The sequence below is a fragment of the Hippocampus comes genome, unplaced genomic scaffold, assembly GCF_001891065.2.
Source record: "Hippocampus comes isolate QL1 unplaced genomic scaffold, H_comes_QL1_v1.1 scaffold203, whole genome shotgun sequence".
In the NCBI taxonomy this organism is placed as follows: domain Eukaryota; kingdom Metazoa; phylum Chordata; class Actinopteri; order Syngnathiformes; family Syngnathidae; genus Hippocampus; species Hippocampus comes.
The window spans coordinates 465,802-483,113 of record NW_017805993.1 but is presented as its reverse complement, the minus strand read 5'-3'; the positions used below and the strand labels follow the sequence as shown (position 1 = coordinate 483,113).

Genomic DNA, 17,312 nt, shown 5'->3' with positions numbered 1-17,312 from the left:
GTTCATGTGAAATCCATTAAAAAAAGAAAAAAATGATTTCATCAGAGACTTGTGTAAATGTTGCACTTAACAGTTTTTTTTTTTCTTCGAAGGAATCCGGGCAGTATCTGTACTTATACTTAAATGTAAGCTATTTCGCCATCTCTGTTTGGGAGTGTCAAAGCATTTTCTTCGATGCAACCAAACAGCTCTCTAAATATATTGAGAAGAAACATCGTTTTTGAAGGAGGATAAGCAGTTGTGGGCCTTGTTTTTAGCCCTGAGGGCCACCATTTGGCTTTTTTTTTAAATGTGCCACAGTGTTTTGTCTTGAGATATACCACCACATCATTGTCTCCCATCCTGGTTACATAATTAAGCCTGTGTTTTTTTCATCACTCCTTACTTATCGCTGCTGTTTGTTCAGCTTCCCTGCAGCCTGACAGCGACCCCGCCCTTCCCCATCGCCCCCCCCCCACCCTTTTTAAACTTGTCAAAGAAACCTTGGCTGAGGTTTGTTTGGCTGAGCCTTCCTCTCAAAACCGCCCGCACGCAGGAACCACTTCACAGAGAGAAAATACGAATGTGGCGCCGCGAGTGGAGACCTCAGAACCCCCAGCGGAGTTTTTCATTGCCGCTTTTCTCCTCTCATCTGCTTGGGCTTCCACTACAGAGCATTCATGCGGACTAAATCACCAGTCATGTCCTCACTTCAGAAGCATGTCAAACTAAAAACAGATTGTTGTGTGTTACTGTAGAACATGCCGTTTGACTTCCAAGTTGTTCTTATTTTAAGATAAAGTGGCCCATAGGCAGTAATCTTAGGTGAATTCATCCGCTTGAAACATTTTTAAACTTATTAAAACACTCTTTGTGAACAATTTTCTTGAATACAAAAAAGCTGAAATCTGAATCTGAAAGCATAAAATGAATAGAAAATGCAGTAAATATTACAAGTGTCTGTATATGCATGTTCCTTTAAGAGGCGGGCCTGGTAGTGTGGCACATCACATTAGTGGCACACCCTGTAAATTTACTGGAAAAATATTTGTCCAGATTCGATCACGTAATCGGAAATCAAGGCCAATCCCATATTTTCAGCCGATTAATATCGGCTGGAAAAGATCGCCTTTTTGAATTGTTTTTATTTCTCAAGTCAAGAAAAAAAAATTGCTTACTTCATTTGAACCACTGACTTAGAGCCATCTAAAATGTTTTGTTGGGAAACTTTTATTCTAATTGAAAATAAATAAGCAATAATTTGATGTGCTCTTTTTATTTTCTTCTTTGTAATGCACTTCCCAGGCATGGGCTCAAAACTCAGTATTGGCAAATAAGTACTCAAAAAAAGTGACTCTCGCTTGGGTGCAAAAAAATGTAATGAGGACATCTCTTAAAATAGTCATTTCCTCTCATTTTTACTGCATTACTAATAAGTAGTGACTCATCCTAAAAAACTTTACTTTTTTTTTTTTTTTTTTTAGGACAACCGTTTCCCCACAAAACAAGTCGGGCGTATTATCCGGATTTAATTCCTCTGGCATACTAAGTTGATTGAGTGAAAAGACAGTCAGCACTGATACTCCTCTTGGTCATTGTTCAGTGTTTACAAAAGTTATGTGAATCTTGTAGATTTGTGATAACACCAAGATCCGCCTCTTTTCGGACATTAGCCAATCACAGTCGTTAAAAGAATAACGGTCAAGTACAGTTCCGGTGAATTTAATTCAAGCACAATACATTGGGATTTAATCTTTAGGGTACAGTTTTGTTTTTCAAACATTTGTTTAGCCACATTTTGAACTTATGTGCAATGTAGCTTCAATGAATCCATATTTCAGTTCTTTTTCTCTTATTATTTTTTTTTTAGGTGGTACATGTTGGAAAAAGTTTGACAACACCACCAAACTGAAATCTCACAAGATTTGCTAACAGGATGACTTGAGGCATATTTTGCCCGGAAATGTTGGTGCAACTTCGAATGGGCTAACGTTGAGCTTTCAAAAAGAAAAAGTGGAGGGAATAATGTGGGACATGGGGGTGAGATCGATCCAAACAGGGAGTAAAAATAAATATTAAAATGAGCTCCAGCATTCCCAATGTGGTCACAATTTGCAGCCACTCAAAACAAGTATCGGAACTTCGCTTGCACAAGTTACCTAGCGAGGGGCCCACGCCACCTTTTTCCATGTGGAACATTTGAAATCCGCCCAAGTTTTTAGGGTCTGGTTTTTGTACAGTGACTTCGTGATGGCTTCCTCTGTTTTGTTTTGGAATCTGGACTATATGCTCAGGAAGTCTTTGCTTCCTTCTCAGGCTGGTCCATACATTTGTAGAGCTTCCTCTGAGGCCAAGTGAACATCCTGCAGCCCAAGAACACGATCTCTGAAAAATTAACAAATAGGAAGTCCAACATCTTTACTTCATTAATGGTGAAATGCTCTCTTTGTTATGTGGTGCATAAAAAGACGGGAAGAACGAATAGCGATGGGATAAAGACTTTTTTTTTTAATGTGTCAACAAATATGTTAAGGGACTTATTAAAATTAACTGTTGACCAGTGTAATTTAAGATCTCCAAAGTCATGGCAACGCTGTACTATAGATCTAAATCCGTCCAAGTTTGTTGCTAATTCTGAGCTCACAGAAGTTGCCGCCTCTGGAATCTGCTTCTTCACTCCCAGATGTTTTTTTTTTTTACGTGAGTGGGAGCTGGAACGGAGACAAGGGAGGACCAGGATTTGGGCGTTATGTAATGCCCATGTGCCGCACTCCTTCGTGGAGCATTATGTGTCACCGGGGTGAGAACCAAAAAGGAGGTGGGGTGGGGGGTCTCCAACGGCTTCCCCCATTCCCCACAGCAACCACAGACTGTTGCCCTTGTATCGGATTCTTAATGAGTAAATCTTCTTCAATGAGCACATCGACTGTCTGTCCTGGATTGAGTAGTCGTTTCCGTCTGCTCAACAGCCGGCTGCTTAACATCCGCCGTGCCCTTAGCGTGACAAATGTATTGCTCTAGCCTTGTTCGACTGGCTTCTGTTTGCCAGGTCCACTTGTATGCAAATTAGGAGTAGATTTTGCCTGTTGTCAAGTATGATTAAAAAAAAAAGTCATGATGTGAAATTATAATAGGGCCACTGTAACTAATAACATTTTGAATACAAGCATTTAAATTAATACATTTGCCTTCCCAATTCAAATACAGTACATTTAGGTGGACTGGATGTGCATATGTGAATTTGAACAATAGAATTTCATCAAAAGTTTTTTTTTGTTCAACGCAAATGCAGTCATGCACTTACAGCTGTATCGCCTGTATTTTATTTTATTTATTTTTTAATAAACACCCGAAAAGAAAACTCTTGCAGAAGCATAACATCATAACGGCTTACATCAGGTCGCTTGCAATCGCTGTGAGGAACTTGACCCTTATCCCGCCTGTAATGACGTGTGAAAACAAGCCGCGCTTTGCGGGGATGTCTGGCTTGCAGCAGCATTGTGACTCAGTCGGGCTTCGTCACTGCCTCACGCGGGTTGTTTTATTTTTCCTCGCGGGAATCAAACCATCAACCGGAGAATTGCAGTTTCTCTACGAATTGCGCGTGAACGCTGTTGTGCTGAAGCTAAACTGACATGCTACTGTACGTCGTGAATGAACGGAAGCGTTTGAGGAGCGAAGTGCTACAACGCGTCTGATTTCCATGTAAAAAGGATCGCCCCCGCAAGATGTGCGAGTGAATCACAGGAGATAAGAGCGGTTCACTGCACGCATGGTTTCTTATCTGCTTGCCGCGCTAATGAGCGAGGATGTCGCAGCTGCAAATGAATGCGCTTGTCTTATCTTCGACAACAATTTGCCTTTAGTTGTGTTTGAAACAGAGACAGAGAAAGACAGAGGAAAAAAAGCAGATGACAGGAATTCGTCATGTACTCTTGTCTTTTTTCATGTTTCGTTTTCCGGAGGGGTCTACTTATATTTTTTATTTTAACCTTTGGAGGAGGAAAAAATATATTTTTAAAAAAGGTTTTTCAAGAAAATGACCCCAAAAAGTCACATTTCTACCAAGTGTGCATTACTTTTTTTTGTACAGAATTATAGGTTTTTCTTATTTGTTTTAACAGACACCAAGGGTTAGTTGAATAAAAAGTGGGGCATTTTTTTCCCACGGTTTCATTTACATTTTTTTTCTTTTGTGGGTCGTTTTTTGTTTTATTTTTTCACTTTAGTTTTGTCATTTTATGACTTTTCATTTTAATATTGTATATTGTACAGTAAACATTTAGTTTGTTAAAACTAATTTATTACATTTGGGAGTTAAAGATTTATGATCAAAATTTGTAGGAGTGTAGTGGATTTGTTTCATGCAAAATACACAGTTGATGTCATGCAGTCACTGCAGTGAAACAATTTACAAAGTAGATGTTGAATGTTATTTAATTGACACCGAAGCCACACTATTTTAATGACCAATAAACCAATATAAATTGGTGGAATTCAGGGGTGGTCGTTGATGGGCTCAGGAATGAACACACACACACATACAACTATGGCATCAACGACGCAGCAAAGTGTTTATTCCTAACAAATAATCTAATACAGCAAGCCAATATTCTAGGCAGAGCTCTGGGTCAGCAGCTGTTACTAACCGCAAAGGTAGCGAAGCAGAATGACGAAGACACCTTTTCTTTGACCCAGCCTTTAATACAATTCTCCAAAGAGGGCGTGGGCGTGCGTGTGTGTGTGTGTGTGTGTGTGTGTGTGTGTGTGTGTTTTCAGTCAGCCCTGTGGTTTCACCTCCACTCGTCTGTTCCTGGCACAGCATCTGCACTTTCTTTCACTTCTCATACACACCCACCACAAACAGTCCCTCTTTTGTTCTCAGAAACACATTTGCAGTCATATTTTTGAAACTTTGACCTGAAATAACTCGGATTACAAAAGGCAAAACGGAATACTAAAGCAAGTATATTGTGAATATCAAAGGCATCATGGGTTGGGGATCCTCTTTGCTGGCCCCTTCTATGGTAGTTACATACTTGGTGCAAAGAGAACAGCACGTAGGAATGCAGCAACACCCGCAAGTGATTAAAATTGCCGAGAAAGCTCGAAGGGAAGCTGAGACAGACATTATGAGTCCCTTCCACCTTCCAAACATGTTGTGAAACCAATCTTCAATCGGGTTATTGATGACAGAGGCTTCTTTGAATTCGACCGCGAGGGATCTCAGTCCTTGGAGGCATCAGGGGCAGAGTTCTTAGGAATGTATGGACAACACAAGTTCCCCAAACATGGAGCAGACTCCATTCTCCTTAGCCAGCAGCATATCTAGCGGCTTTCTCCTTTGGATCGCCATTAAGGAAGATGGGCCTAGTTCCCTCAACGGCGTTTGTAGTTAAATTAGCCAACCTTTGCGCTTTGGAACAAACGGGATTGATGCGGTCTACAATGCTGAAATGATCGGTATGTTCTCAAAACGTGCACTACCATGGTCCACCAATTTGAATTCATTTGGAACCCTCCTGTGTAGACCGATGGCATCTATCCATGTATGTGGGTGAATTCACCATAGGGTCAAATATACGTCCACTGGTACTTCCAGAAGATATTTTTGCCAAAATGTTTCTGCGTCGCCGAGTATTTAATATGGCGGGTGTGGTTTGTTGCATTCGACTATTTTGATGACCGAGCAAGGGACTGAGCTGCGAGACGGACAATGGTGCACCTCCCTTTCGTGCCCTAGTCCATTTGCGCCAAGATGCAGCGCTCTCTGCAATACTAAAACGAACCAGATCCGGCACAGGGCCCGATCTGTGAGGCATTCCCAAAAGGAGGCACACCAGGATGCGTCCCGCGCCCACGTCCATGGTAAAGCTGAAACAAATGCAGTTATTTTTCAAATCACTGCACTCACTGCTAGAGTTGTTTGATTGTCCACTGGAGAAAACACCGACACTAGGGTGGTACAATTCTATGGAGTGGATTCTTTCGCATACACTCATAGCTTCTCTCGCTGACGGTGGCCTTATTACTGTTTCCCTGTGGATAAGTGGGGGGTATTTGTTTATACGATAATTTGAACCACTCCCAGGGGATCCCTCCCCGCTACATCCACCCCCACGATGACAAATGTTGACTTGGATCCCCCTATAGCTTCTTGCATGACACTTAACATCACCGGGTTTTGAGACAGACTGTAAATGCGCTCAAAACTTATCCGATCCATAATCTCATTATGATTTTTCTGTGCTAGCAGACCACGATTCACCTGTTTGCTCGGGACCCATAACCCAGTGTAATGGGTCACTTGTCCCCACGTCTGACACCACGGCCCAGTGTAACTCTTTTGAGTTGAACACAGGTTCTGTAGAGTCTGATCAAAACACAGGTAAACATCCTTTTCCCGATAAGAACTGTTATATCCTCCACACTCAATCACGTCACACAAATCAAATATGTACGCCTTGTTTGTCCCATTAACATGATGTATTGTTAGTTGGTGGGGTAACCCACATTCAGAAGTGTGTCTAGCAACCCCCCTTGTGTGTCTGTCCACTTTCGTCGCCGTTTGTATTACTGAAATAGCCAACATAAGGCACGCGATCACCATTATACTTAATTGAAGGTTTTTGTACTGCCGCGTGCCGGTCTGACCATCTTCAGGTGATACCACTGTGACCCGCACTTCTCCAGCTGGACTGCTTTGTTGGTTCTGGAGACCACCTTCCTTGGCCTTGTCCATCTTGGTGTTTTCCACTTTCTGCTGAGGACTCTCAAGTAGGCGGATGTTTGTGGCAACTCTGGTTCACCTTCCGCCACCTGGAGAGACAAACGGTTAGCTTCAGCATGCAACTGGTCTCACTATGGTTTGTAGCCCCTTGTGCGTGTCACTTGTGTTAATTGTGGTGGCATCAACATTTGTCTCCCCGTCACCAATTTTAATGGTGCTTACCCTGTGCTGTGATTGATGGTTGGTTTAATGCAACAGGGAGGGCATCCAAATTACTCAAAACTTGAGACAAAATTTCTTCGAACTTCTCAACAGTAGCCATCGTCAAACAATTCACCAAGGGATGAGTTCGATCGAAAGTGGAATGCAATCGGTTTTTAGAGGGCCGTACTACTTCCCTCCACACCTTAATTCATCGTATTGAATGTACAGAATTACAATGTCTTCTGCTTACCTTATTTTAGCGGCCGCCGACGTGGAAAAGTGGAGAACAATCTAGGCGTCTCTCGCGACTCAGAAGGTGGTGTCCCAACTGACCTTGGTGATCACAAACGAGGCGTGTTTAGCATTCCTTTCCCATCGCGTCGGCGTCACAGTTTGAAGGCGGACAACTACAGTATTTAAATGACAAATAAACCCATATACCTTTGTGGAGTTCCGGGGTGGTCGTTGATGGGCTCAGGAATGAACACACGACGACGACTATCGCGTCAGCGACACAGCAAAGTAATTCATTCCTAATAAATAGTCTAAAACAGCAAGACAATATTCTACGCAGCGCTCTGCGTCAGCAACTGTTGCTAACCCTAATGGTAGCAACGAAGAGTCCTTCTCTTCCTTCTTCTTCTTCTTCTTCTTCTTCTTCTTCTTAAGAAATGTTATGGCAGTTGGAAAGAAACGTTCAGACGCATTACCGCCACCTACTGGTAAGGAGTATGCCATATGTTACTACAGGTACTTCTTGCATTTTCTCACCTTCCTTCCATCTCTTTCCTCCCACACTGCTCTTAATTCTGTAAAACCATCTTCCTTTACTTTCAGTACTCCACTGCGTTTGACATCTCTTCATCTATATCTGTTTAACTATCCATTTCACTTCCATTTTACTTACCCCAATACCTACGTTTTGTTAGACTACACTGTTGCCCACTTCACTATTGTCTCCATGTTCTGGTTTCCCTCGATACCAACAAGAGCTGGGACACAACGCAAAACAACTATCAAGCCCATCATTTGTATTCTATACAATATTTCTTGAATTTCCCGTACCATATCTTTCACCCTAATCCCGTAATCACTCCTTGTACCTCTTTCCCCCAGTACCTTCTTTTCACTTATCATTTTTCTCCCAATATACACCAAAGTCAACACTTTTTTCAATATTTACAACCAATTTCCATTCCTTAGTAAATTCACTGTATCCACTTCTCCTATTTTCATTTGTATTTTCTTACTCAATGCCACAGGGTTACATTTTATGCCTTTGTCTTCCTTCTTAAATGTAAGTACTACCTTAACTTCCTCCCTACCCATCTTCCTTCTCACTACCACCCAATTCCCATCCAAACTATTTCTTTGCATACTTCTTTTAGCATTTTGACCCCCTTCATCTCCCTCATCCCGATTATGTATCGCCCACGCTCTTTTCTTCCACAAAACCACACCTCCTTATTCAACGCCATACCGTCCTCATGCTCATCAACTTCCCCCGGCATCCCGGTTTAGTCACAAACTAAACCTTCACACCAAGCAGATCCGTGGCTCAAGCAACTTTTTCATTCCCAGTGGAACATGAATTGGGATGTTTTTTGGTTTGCCACATTCCTGGAGGGAATTTATAAATAAAACACAAAAAAAAAAAAAAAAAACTAGAAATCTCCTGGGGTGGTTGTTGTTGTTCCCAAATGAAGTGAGCGCACAGCACAGGAAGTGAAGGGTCATGACTTGTGTTATTTTTACTCAGGCAGGCCCGTCATGTGCACTCTCCATTGTGGACTCACACTCGGGCTCTTATCATCACGTTTCGCTTGTTCCACTTCGGGGTTCATCAGCAACACCAACTGGTTGCCGTCTGTCTCTCCATGTGTATGCTTGATGCAAAGGCTCAAAATAAGCGATTGGATTGGCTTTTAAGATTTGCTGTTTGCCATTGCATTTTATTTTACTTTTATTCATGGATTCAGTTTTTTCTTTCATTTCTTCATTTATATTTTAATTGTCATATTTTACTTGATTTTCCCTTTTATTTCAGTATTTTTACTTTTTACAAATTATATTTTTGTAACCTTTGATTTCACTCATTTATCTTCATTTTTATTCATTTATACACTTTTTGAATTGCTGTCATTTCATTTTCCCCATTTACAGTATTTTGATTTTGCTTTTATTTTTATGAATGTATTTACTGTCATGTATTTTTTACATTTCATTGCATTTTATTTTTTCCACTTCATCCGAATTATTTTCAGATTTTATTTAATGTTTAACTTGAAGTTTCATACATTTTCAATTAAAAAAGTGAAAAAATACGTAAAAAATATTTCATTTTAGTTCCATTTTTATATATTATTTTTATATTTAATTGATTTACAATTTTATCTATTCACTTTTAATATGTTTCAATGCATCTAAACTGAATGTTTTTAGCATTATTTTCACACTATCAGTCAACTACTAATCCAAACTATGTTCATGAGCTGTAGGTGAAAAATGTGTAATTTTAATTCGATATCTGCTAAGTGGCTAGAGGATAATGCTAAAGGTAACAACCTTGCACGTTTGTTATTCTATGACAATTTAACATCACAAATGTTATTTAGCATACATTTGCCATCGCAGTAAAGCGCGTCATGTGCTAAAAGCGTCCTAAGAGCCAATCACCTTTTATATCGCAACCTCAGTGACGCTTTTTAATGCTTTCCTCGGTATTGTACCATGTTTGGCCATCATAAACTGACAGTTTATCAGCACCGATATCCTGGGTCACCATGGTGACCAAAAGTCTATGTGTGATTGACTAGCACGTGTGCCACAATAAAATATCATTTTACTTGGAATGAAATCAGGAAGTTGACGCTTTCACTCATGTCAATAAGCAAATTGTCGTCATGGTAACGTGAGGCTACGTAAACTTACAATGACAGTACAGTATTCTATTTTGGTAGTTCAAATACGTACTTTTTAATGCATTTATTTTAGTCAAATCTGAGATGCACTCTTTTTAGGACCTTAAAAAAATGTGTCAATCGGCATGTACTTTTCCTAAAAACCGTGATCCTGTTTTTTTTTGGGGGGGGGGGCACTAAAAGGCAAATCTTTTTTTTTTGTTCTTCATGGGGAAGAGGGTGACTTCTTTTTTGTCTTTGCTGTGAATTCTTTTTTATTAGTTTTTTTTTTTATTGAACAATTCAATTCACAAACAGACAAGGATGTTGACAAGAACTAAGTATATAAAACATGTAGAATACTCAAACATACAACTTCCTCAAAAACAACGTCATACGCTTCTTAAAAACTAATCTAGATCGTCATTGGTTAAGTCTACGAAGTAATTTGTCATTTGTGGGTCTATACGCAGTGCCCTTAAATGGCTCCTTACATCACTGATTCTTCCTTGGTTAGTCCAAATGACAGTCAGTATATGTCGCACCGTTGACTGGTGAAATTCAAACGAGGCAGTTGCAGTTACTTTTAAAAATAAAACTGAATCATTGAGTGTTACTCATTTCCAGTTAAATGACTTGTGACATCTCTGCATTGCGACCGTTCCAAGCTGTCACAGGAATGTTGACATCACTATCCGGGTGTCATGTAGTTCCTGACGTCAGTGCTCCGCCTCCACCAAAGGAGCGCTCCGACCTTCGGGACTCCCGCTCGGCGGCCGCCGGCGGGGAGCCATCACACGCCAACGGCGAGTCGTCCAAGAACACACAACAGAGCCTCCGCATTGTACAGCCCGCCCGCAGCTAACCCCCCCTGCCTCCCTCCTCCAGTCCGCGCTAAACCGACGACATGGAGTGCATGAAGTTGTCCGAGTACCAGACCAAAGTTTTGGAGGAGAATTTTAAACCTGGCAAGGTTCCCGACGCGACGACGCTCACGCTGGTGGCCGCCGAGTGTGGACTTTCGGAGGAGGAGACGCAGGTGAGTCGTGCCCCGATCACTCGGACGCATGCAGGTTGCGCGAATGGAATCGTACTTTACGATTCGACGATGTCTAGTTACAATACATTTTTTAATATTATGTTTTATGATACTAACATTTAATAATGTAAATATTAGATTCATTTAATCATGCTATTCATATTGTCAATATATTTTTATTTTCGCAAAAGTGGCACTCTTAAAAATCCCCTTTTAATCTCGTCTAGTGCTTGAATTTAAGTAAAATTAGTTAATAAAAACACAAGTTTTATTATAATTTAGTTTGTTGATAATAGTTTAGTAAATAATTTATAATTAGTTCAGTGAATGTTAGAACACCTAAAAGCAAACACAATACTGGACAATATATGTTAAAATACATCCTTTTCATGCAACTACTATGTCGTTTTATGTAAACTGTATTTGTATTCCAGCAGAAGACAAGATTATCCCGTTCCAACATGACTTAAACAGAATTTGATCATTAAAAATATGTTTGTACATTTTAAATGATATATGTATAACATTTCACACACTTCAATGTAACGATGAAAATATTACTTTGAACGTATTTGCATTTATTCTATTTTGTAATTATGCATTCTCTGTCGTATTTGTTTCAAATATCCAAGTTAGAGGCACACTGCATTACAACCCATATTGTGCAACCATTTTGGCCCCTGTGGGCTCTCTTGTGGTCAGTTTTGGAATTGAGTTTGGGTTAAAAAAGTTGCACTGGAATGGAATTATTCGAGTCAGCAAGTGTGAAACAGAAAACCAAAGAGGGGTGTTGATAAGTTGGGGAAACAGATTTGTTTGGATTTCAAAGCTATTTTCATATTGAAAAAGACTAAGTATCACAAAGCCTAAAAATATGTGTGTGTGTGTGTGGGGGGGGGGGCAAACAAACGAAAAAAGGTTTTGACAGTTTTTAACAAACATTTAACACCCCAGTAGGTGTAAAACTTTTTAATTTTAAGAGTGTCCTCCCTTGTAAAGATACCACAGTGATGTGGACACGTCCAGTATCACTCACCATCATCAACATCATATTCCGCCCACATCAATAATCAAGACCCACATTAGTAAAGTTGTTCTGTTTTTAAAACGCTTTCATCTTTCTGCAAATTGTGCATAATTTTTTTTTTCCATGCTAAGCCGACAAACTAGTTAGGCCAGGTTTGACAGCATTTACCAGCACGAATCGGCAGCGTAAACAAACCTGATCTAACAGACAGACACTTGGCACTCTGAGCAAAAACTCTCAGAAACTGAGGCTCGCCCAAGAAAAATTTACCTGCAACCTATTTACTGACCCCTGATTTAAATCAGTAACAGATTAAAAAAAAAAAGTTCAATTCCAGATTGGATATTCACTTTAAAAAAATGACAAAAATGTTGTGCAAAGCTAAAACTTTAGAACAGTTGCAAACCTCAGATGAGTCGAGTAATAAATAGCTTCAATTTATATGGTGGGAAATTCCAGAGTATATCAGAACCAGAATGCTGCTGTGTTTGGGCACATTTTTGGGGAGACTTCTTTAAGTCTCGTAGGTTACCCACCTCTCCCCACTAGCCGTTAAGTTTTTGTATTCGAAAAGTTATATTGTACTACAACACATCACTAGCACCTTTGACCAAAAGAAAAGCTCAGTTCACATTCAGTCTGACCGAGGCATCTGACTAGTAAAACTACATTTCCCATAATTCTTAGGCACAGAAGCAGGAAGTAGTTGTACCTTCATTGTGATGAGAACATGGACGCCTGCTTGCAATTAATTGTGGATTACAATGAGAACCCCAACGTAATTGGAAGGAATTTGAATTAAAAATGAACAATTGAAAAGTGGACAACCATCCATATGCAAGGTGCACCAGATTACAAGACACGTTGCAGATCTTTGAGAAAACTAAAGTGTAATAAGTGTGTCTTATGGCCCGGACAACACTATAACTCAGCGGTTTCCATGATTACTTTTGCAACAACACGGTTACGATGGTCGAGACCAGAGCCATCTCCTGTTTGGTGTTCGTTGGCCGAAAAATCCAACGCTTGGTGAATTCTACCCGATAATGTTAGTAAGAGCTTACATTGAAGGATCAAAACATAACGGGGTGTTGAACGCCTGTCTACCTCAAAACGCCAATGTATAGCCTACTACCAATCACAGCAAAGCGGTGTTCCACAAAACTCCAATCAGAGTGAAGCCTTTTTTTCGAATATCCATAAGAAATCCAGTGTGCAATCTGAAAAGGGGAATGTTGGACTTTTCGAAACCAAATCATCTTGCATATACAATAAAAGGATCTCAAAGATTATTAAAAAAATGAATAAATGAATAAAATGTGATTCCCCCTCCCAAAGTATGGTATGGCACTTTCCCTTCATGTGTGTCTGCATGTTTTAGTGAGCGTGTGTGAGTTACTATTGTAAAAAGTCACACATGGGTTACACACGCATGCAAGCACACACCAAGTGTTTGCAAGTGCTTCTATTAATTGTGTGTGAGAGGGCTTGGTGCAGTCTGGGCGGTGTGCAAGGTTCACATATGGCACCTGATCAAAAGAATTGACTTCATTTCCTCTCACAAAGCGTTTTTGGATGGTTAACAAAGCCCTCATTGGGGAAGGTTTAACTCCACAAACACACACAGAGTAACATATAGACAGGAACACATATAGAAGTAACACACGAGGCTGCGCGCCACTCCCCGTTTCACATAAACAGCATTTACAACGTGCCGGAGACTCTATGCGCCGCGACTTCGAGCCTCTTGTTTGCTTGGAGGAGTGGGAGCTGTAAAAGCAGTCAACTTTGCCTCGGTTATGAAACGGCGAAAGGCCCAAGAGCCCAGAAAAAAAAAAGACATACAAGTGGCCAATAAAAACTACTACTGACAAAAATGTACACAGAATAAACTGTTACTGAATTAGTGCCTAGAGATTTACTGTACTTCCACTTAAGGTATTTATATACATACATATACAGCAGTGTTCCAAAATAGCCTAATGCCAACATGGCTTTTCTCAGGGTCTTCATGAGAAAACCTATGCACAAAAATGTTTTTTTTTTTAATTTACTTTTTCAAGAATACATATGTTACTTTTGACCAACTGATTTGGGTTCTACTTTGGACACCTAGCTATAAACCAACATAGAAGCGCTGAAAAACTCGACCAAGTGATTTGGCACTTAGTCCCAGTAAGGGCTTAGGTCCCACAGATTCTTTACTATGTCAAGTACCCTGCTGCATGTTTACAGAAGCCACTGTTTTGTTTAAAAACCTTGTTGGGGGAAATCACAAGTGCACCTGTTCTCAGGACTATTCATGTCTGTTACATCATCACTTCTCATCTTTCAGGTGCTGAGGAATTTGTTGTCAAAGGGGGGGAAAAAAAAACAGCACAATTGTTTTAACACCTCCCTCCATCTTCTGTGTTCCCTCCAGAAATGGTTCAAGCAGCGCACGTCTCAGTGGCGCCAGGCCGAGGGTCTTCCGGCTGAACTGGGCTCTGTGTTGGATTGAGAGCCACCCACAACCCATCATTCCACCCCCCCCCCCAACTCCTATTTGGACCTTTCTCCTGGAACTTCCTCTTCCTCCTGACTCTTTTCATTTGATCTATGAAGCTGTTTGAATTTATGGATTGTGAAGGTTCTTGTGTGCTGTTGACTATATAACCAATGTGTTTACATGAAATTATTGTGAATAAATTAAGCGTTAACATGGCTAACCTGGTCTTTGTGTCGTGTTTAGGGGGCATTTCAACAGTTGTGGGAAGAAACTAAGCACAAATACTTTGTTACGGTACTTTTCAGGTATCTGTACTTTACAGGCTCATTTTTTTTAAGTGGCAAGAAGAACCGAAGAAAGATTTTTTTAACGGTATTGCCAATTTTTCAGGTGTCTGTGCTTTATTTGACCATTCTTTACCTGAACCCCCTTCATTTGAAATATGTACTTTTTACTTGTACTTTTTTCCCATGATGGGAAGCCACTAAGTACAAATCCTCTAAGGTACCACAGAATATTATTTACTTTTGCATTGTACATTTAAGAGTGAACTTTTTCTTTTTACTTTTAATTTGGTAAAGGATTTGAATCAGTACTTTACCAAAATCTTGCTTTTACACATGAATCTTTACTTTTTCTTAAGTATTGAGTACTTTTTCCACCTCTGGTATTTTACATTTCCTCTGACGTATTATTTGTCATCTGGTGGGCCCGACTCAAAGGCTCTGGCCCACGGTACAGACAGAAACACTAGCCGGACGCTACGCTCGGCATCACGGGACAAACATGTGACAGGTGATGTCATTCCATTGTCCACCCGTCTGGAAAAAGGATGTGAGCTCATAGTCGTGCGCTAGCTTTGGCACTCTCTCTTTCTCGGTGTACTGTTGATAAACAAAATGTACAACAATGAGCACTCCTTTGGACACTGGAGGTTATTGAAAATGCCTAAAGTGGGCATATTGTACATATGTACTTGTATGCATAAAAATGGTACGATACCAGGAGACCGATACTATCTGACGCAGCTGCATTAGAAAGTACCGCCCCCTCAAAACAGTGATTTCAACCAGAATTTTACAGAGACACCTAAGAACTATGTGAAATTATGAAAACATGGCATCCTTTATGTTGGTAACTACGGTTCATTCCTCTATACAGCATTGTGAAAGAGTTTGTGAAGTGAGTTTAAAAGAAGGAGGGCCAGGGTCAGATGGAGGTTGAGGTTTCCTGCATGCGGTTAGAAAGTGCTTGCACAACCTGCTTGGCTGAAACCACCCAACAGGTACTTCTGGTATGCTGCTCATCAAGTGTGTGTTATATTGCAGTATTGTGTTAGTGCCACAAACATGCGCTGAGTTCATTTGAAAATTAAATCTTTTGACTTGGAGTAACACTTGAGCAGAGTGCATAAGTATGGCATAAACTGCGTGTGTTGCGGCAGTTGGTACAAAGTGTGTGTCTCGTGGTACAAAGCGTGTGTCACAATTGTGAGAACAGATGACGCGTTCATGGAGTGAATGGCAAATGCCGTGAAAAAAAGCCATGGACGTTCAACTTGACCCATGCAGTGAGTTAATGTCACTCATGATGCATTTCTTAGTTGTGACTATTTTGAAGCCCTTTCTCAGACTCGTGTTTGTTGTTTTAAGTTTGGTGTGGTGAAAAAAGAAAAACAATATAAGTGTCAAAATCACTGTTGTGCTTGACATATTTCTTCACCCAAAAAACATGTTTGCTCTGGTTTTTGGTCCGAAACCTGTTTTGGGTGAAACCAATCTATTATTTACTGCTTGTGACTAAAGAATGTAAGATGTAAGATATAAGTCTACTCTTTCTTTTGGTAGGTTTGGTGCTTATATTATCACAGAACACAATATTCGTTGGGCCTTGAATCAATCAAAACGCTGTAAAGCAGCTGGCAGTATGCTAAAAACAGCTTTAAATGTTCTTGTTTTTAATGACATACATTTTTTTTAATATTCCGTAGTTGTACATTTCAATGTTCATGATGCCCTTTTACTTCAGTAATGCCAAACTGTGGTTAATACTTGTATTTTTCAAGCTTGAAATATCATTATATGTCGCTATATAATTTTATAAATACATATTTTTGAATAACAAACGAAATCTGGTGATATACTGTATGTATGACAATAATTGTTGAGGTCTTAAAATTGCCATCTTGAATATTTAAATTTGTGTCCTATAGGCTACAAGACCCAAAATTCTGTGTGATTATTGTCCGTAAAATATGCTACTTTTGAAAATATAGTAAAATAAATTTCTCCACCTTAAATGAAATTTAAATGGAAGCTTTTTTTTTATTTATTTTTTAATCACAAACTGTTGTGCGTATGACTACCGTAATTTCACCTAACAAGCAAAGCGATGTTAAATGTCTTGAGTGAGCATTTTGTGACGTTTCGGAGCACTTTGCAAACCGAATGCAAATGGTGCCTTGTTTTTGTTTGTTGCTAAGAGGAGCGAGCAGAGCTGTGAGGAATTTGCCACTTGGAAGCAACTTGTTTTTTTGTTTTTTTTTATTGACTTCTTCTACGCACTCTCCATGCACTCTTGTCTTGTTTACACACAGAAACAAAACCCAACTCGATCTAAATTGATTAGTCATCTCCCACAAACGCCAAAGCCTTATCACGTAGGAAAGTAGTACATTGGTGTCAAAAAAAGTGTGATGAAGTGATATCTTGAATGTTCGAAGATCTATGTGTTGGGGAGGAGCCAGGATTAGCCTGGGTAAGTAAAAAGACGTTACAGGGACTCTTCAGCAATGTCTGCTGCAGCTGTTTTGGCTCCTAATTTCACCAAACTAGGACTAAACACAACATCAGAAACACTAGAATCTGTTACAGCAGCTCAAAGGAACAACACAATCCGTCTATGATTGCCAGTTCGACCGCCAGGCGAATAGCAGTGTTCCACTG

At 40.0% G+C, this 17,312-nt stretch overlaps 1 protein-coding gene and 3 long non-coding RNA genes across 8 annotated transcripts; 1 reads left to right on the top strand and 3 right to left on the bottom strand.

The window, feature by feature from the left end:
* Positions 1-1,837: 1,837 nt before the first annotated feature.
* Positions 1,838-3,624, bottom strand: LOC109529066 (uncharacterized). The gene is made up of 2 exons (XR_002170773.1): positions 3,374-3,624; positions 1,838-3,062 (listed from the first exon to the last, which is right to left on the bottom strand). It is a non-coding gene; the product is annotated as an uncharacterized LOC109529066 (long non-coding RNA).
* Positions 3,625-4,531: 907 nt separating this feature from the next.
* Positions 4,532-10,482, bottom strand: LOC109529081 (uncharacterized). 5 transcript variants are annotated; one of them, XR_002170782.1, is made up of 5 exons: positions 10,308-10,478; positions 8,710-8,799; positions 7,355-7,905; positions 7,164-7,246; positions 4,532-6,798 (listed from the first exon to the last, which is right to left on the bottom strand). It is a non-coding gene; the product is annotated as an uncharacterized LOC109529081 (long non-coding RNA). The 5 variants fall into 5 exon arrangements; XR_002170780.1 differs by having other exon boundaries at positions 7,355-8,799; positions 10,308-10,482; XR_002170783.1 differs by lacking the exon at positions 8,710-8,799.
* Positions 10,483-10,599: 117 nt separating this feature from the next.
* hopx (HOP homeobox) lies at positions 10,600-14,583 on the top strand. The gene is made up of 2 exons (XM_019892237.1): positions 10,600-10,852; positions 14,302-14,583. The coding sequence occupies exons 1-2, from the start codon at positions 10,721-10,723 to the stop codon at positions 14,377-14,379; spliced, it is 210 nt and encodes a 69-aa protein (XP_019747796.1). The 5' UTR covers positions 10,600-10,720; the 3' UTR covers positions 14,380-14,583.
* Positions 13,932-17,237, bottom strand: LOC109529082 (uncharacterized). Its single transcript, XR_002170784.1, has 3 exons — positions 17,226-17,237; positions 14,113-14,120; positions 13,932-13,995 (listed from the first exon to the last, which is right to left on the bottom strand). It is a non-coding gene; the product is annotated as an uncharacterized LOC109529082 (long non-coding RNA).
* Between the last annotated feature and the right edge of the window lie 75 nt (positions 17,238-17,312).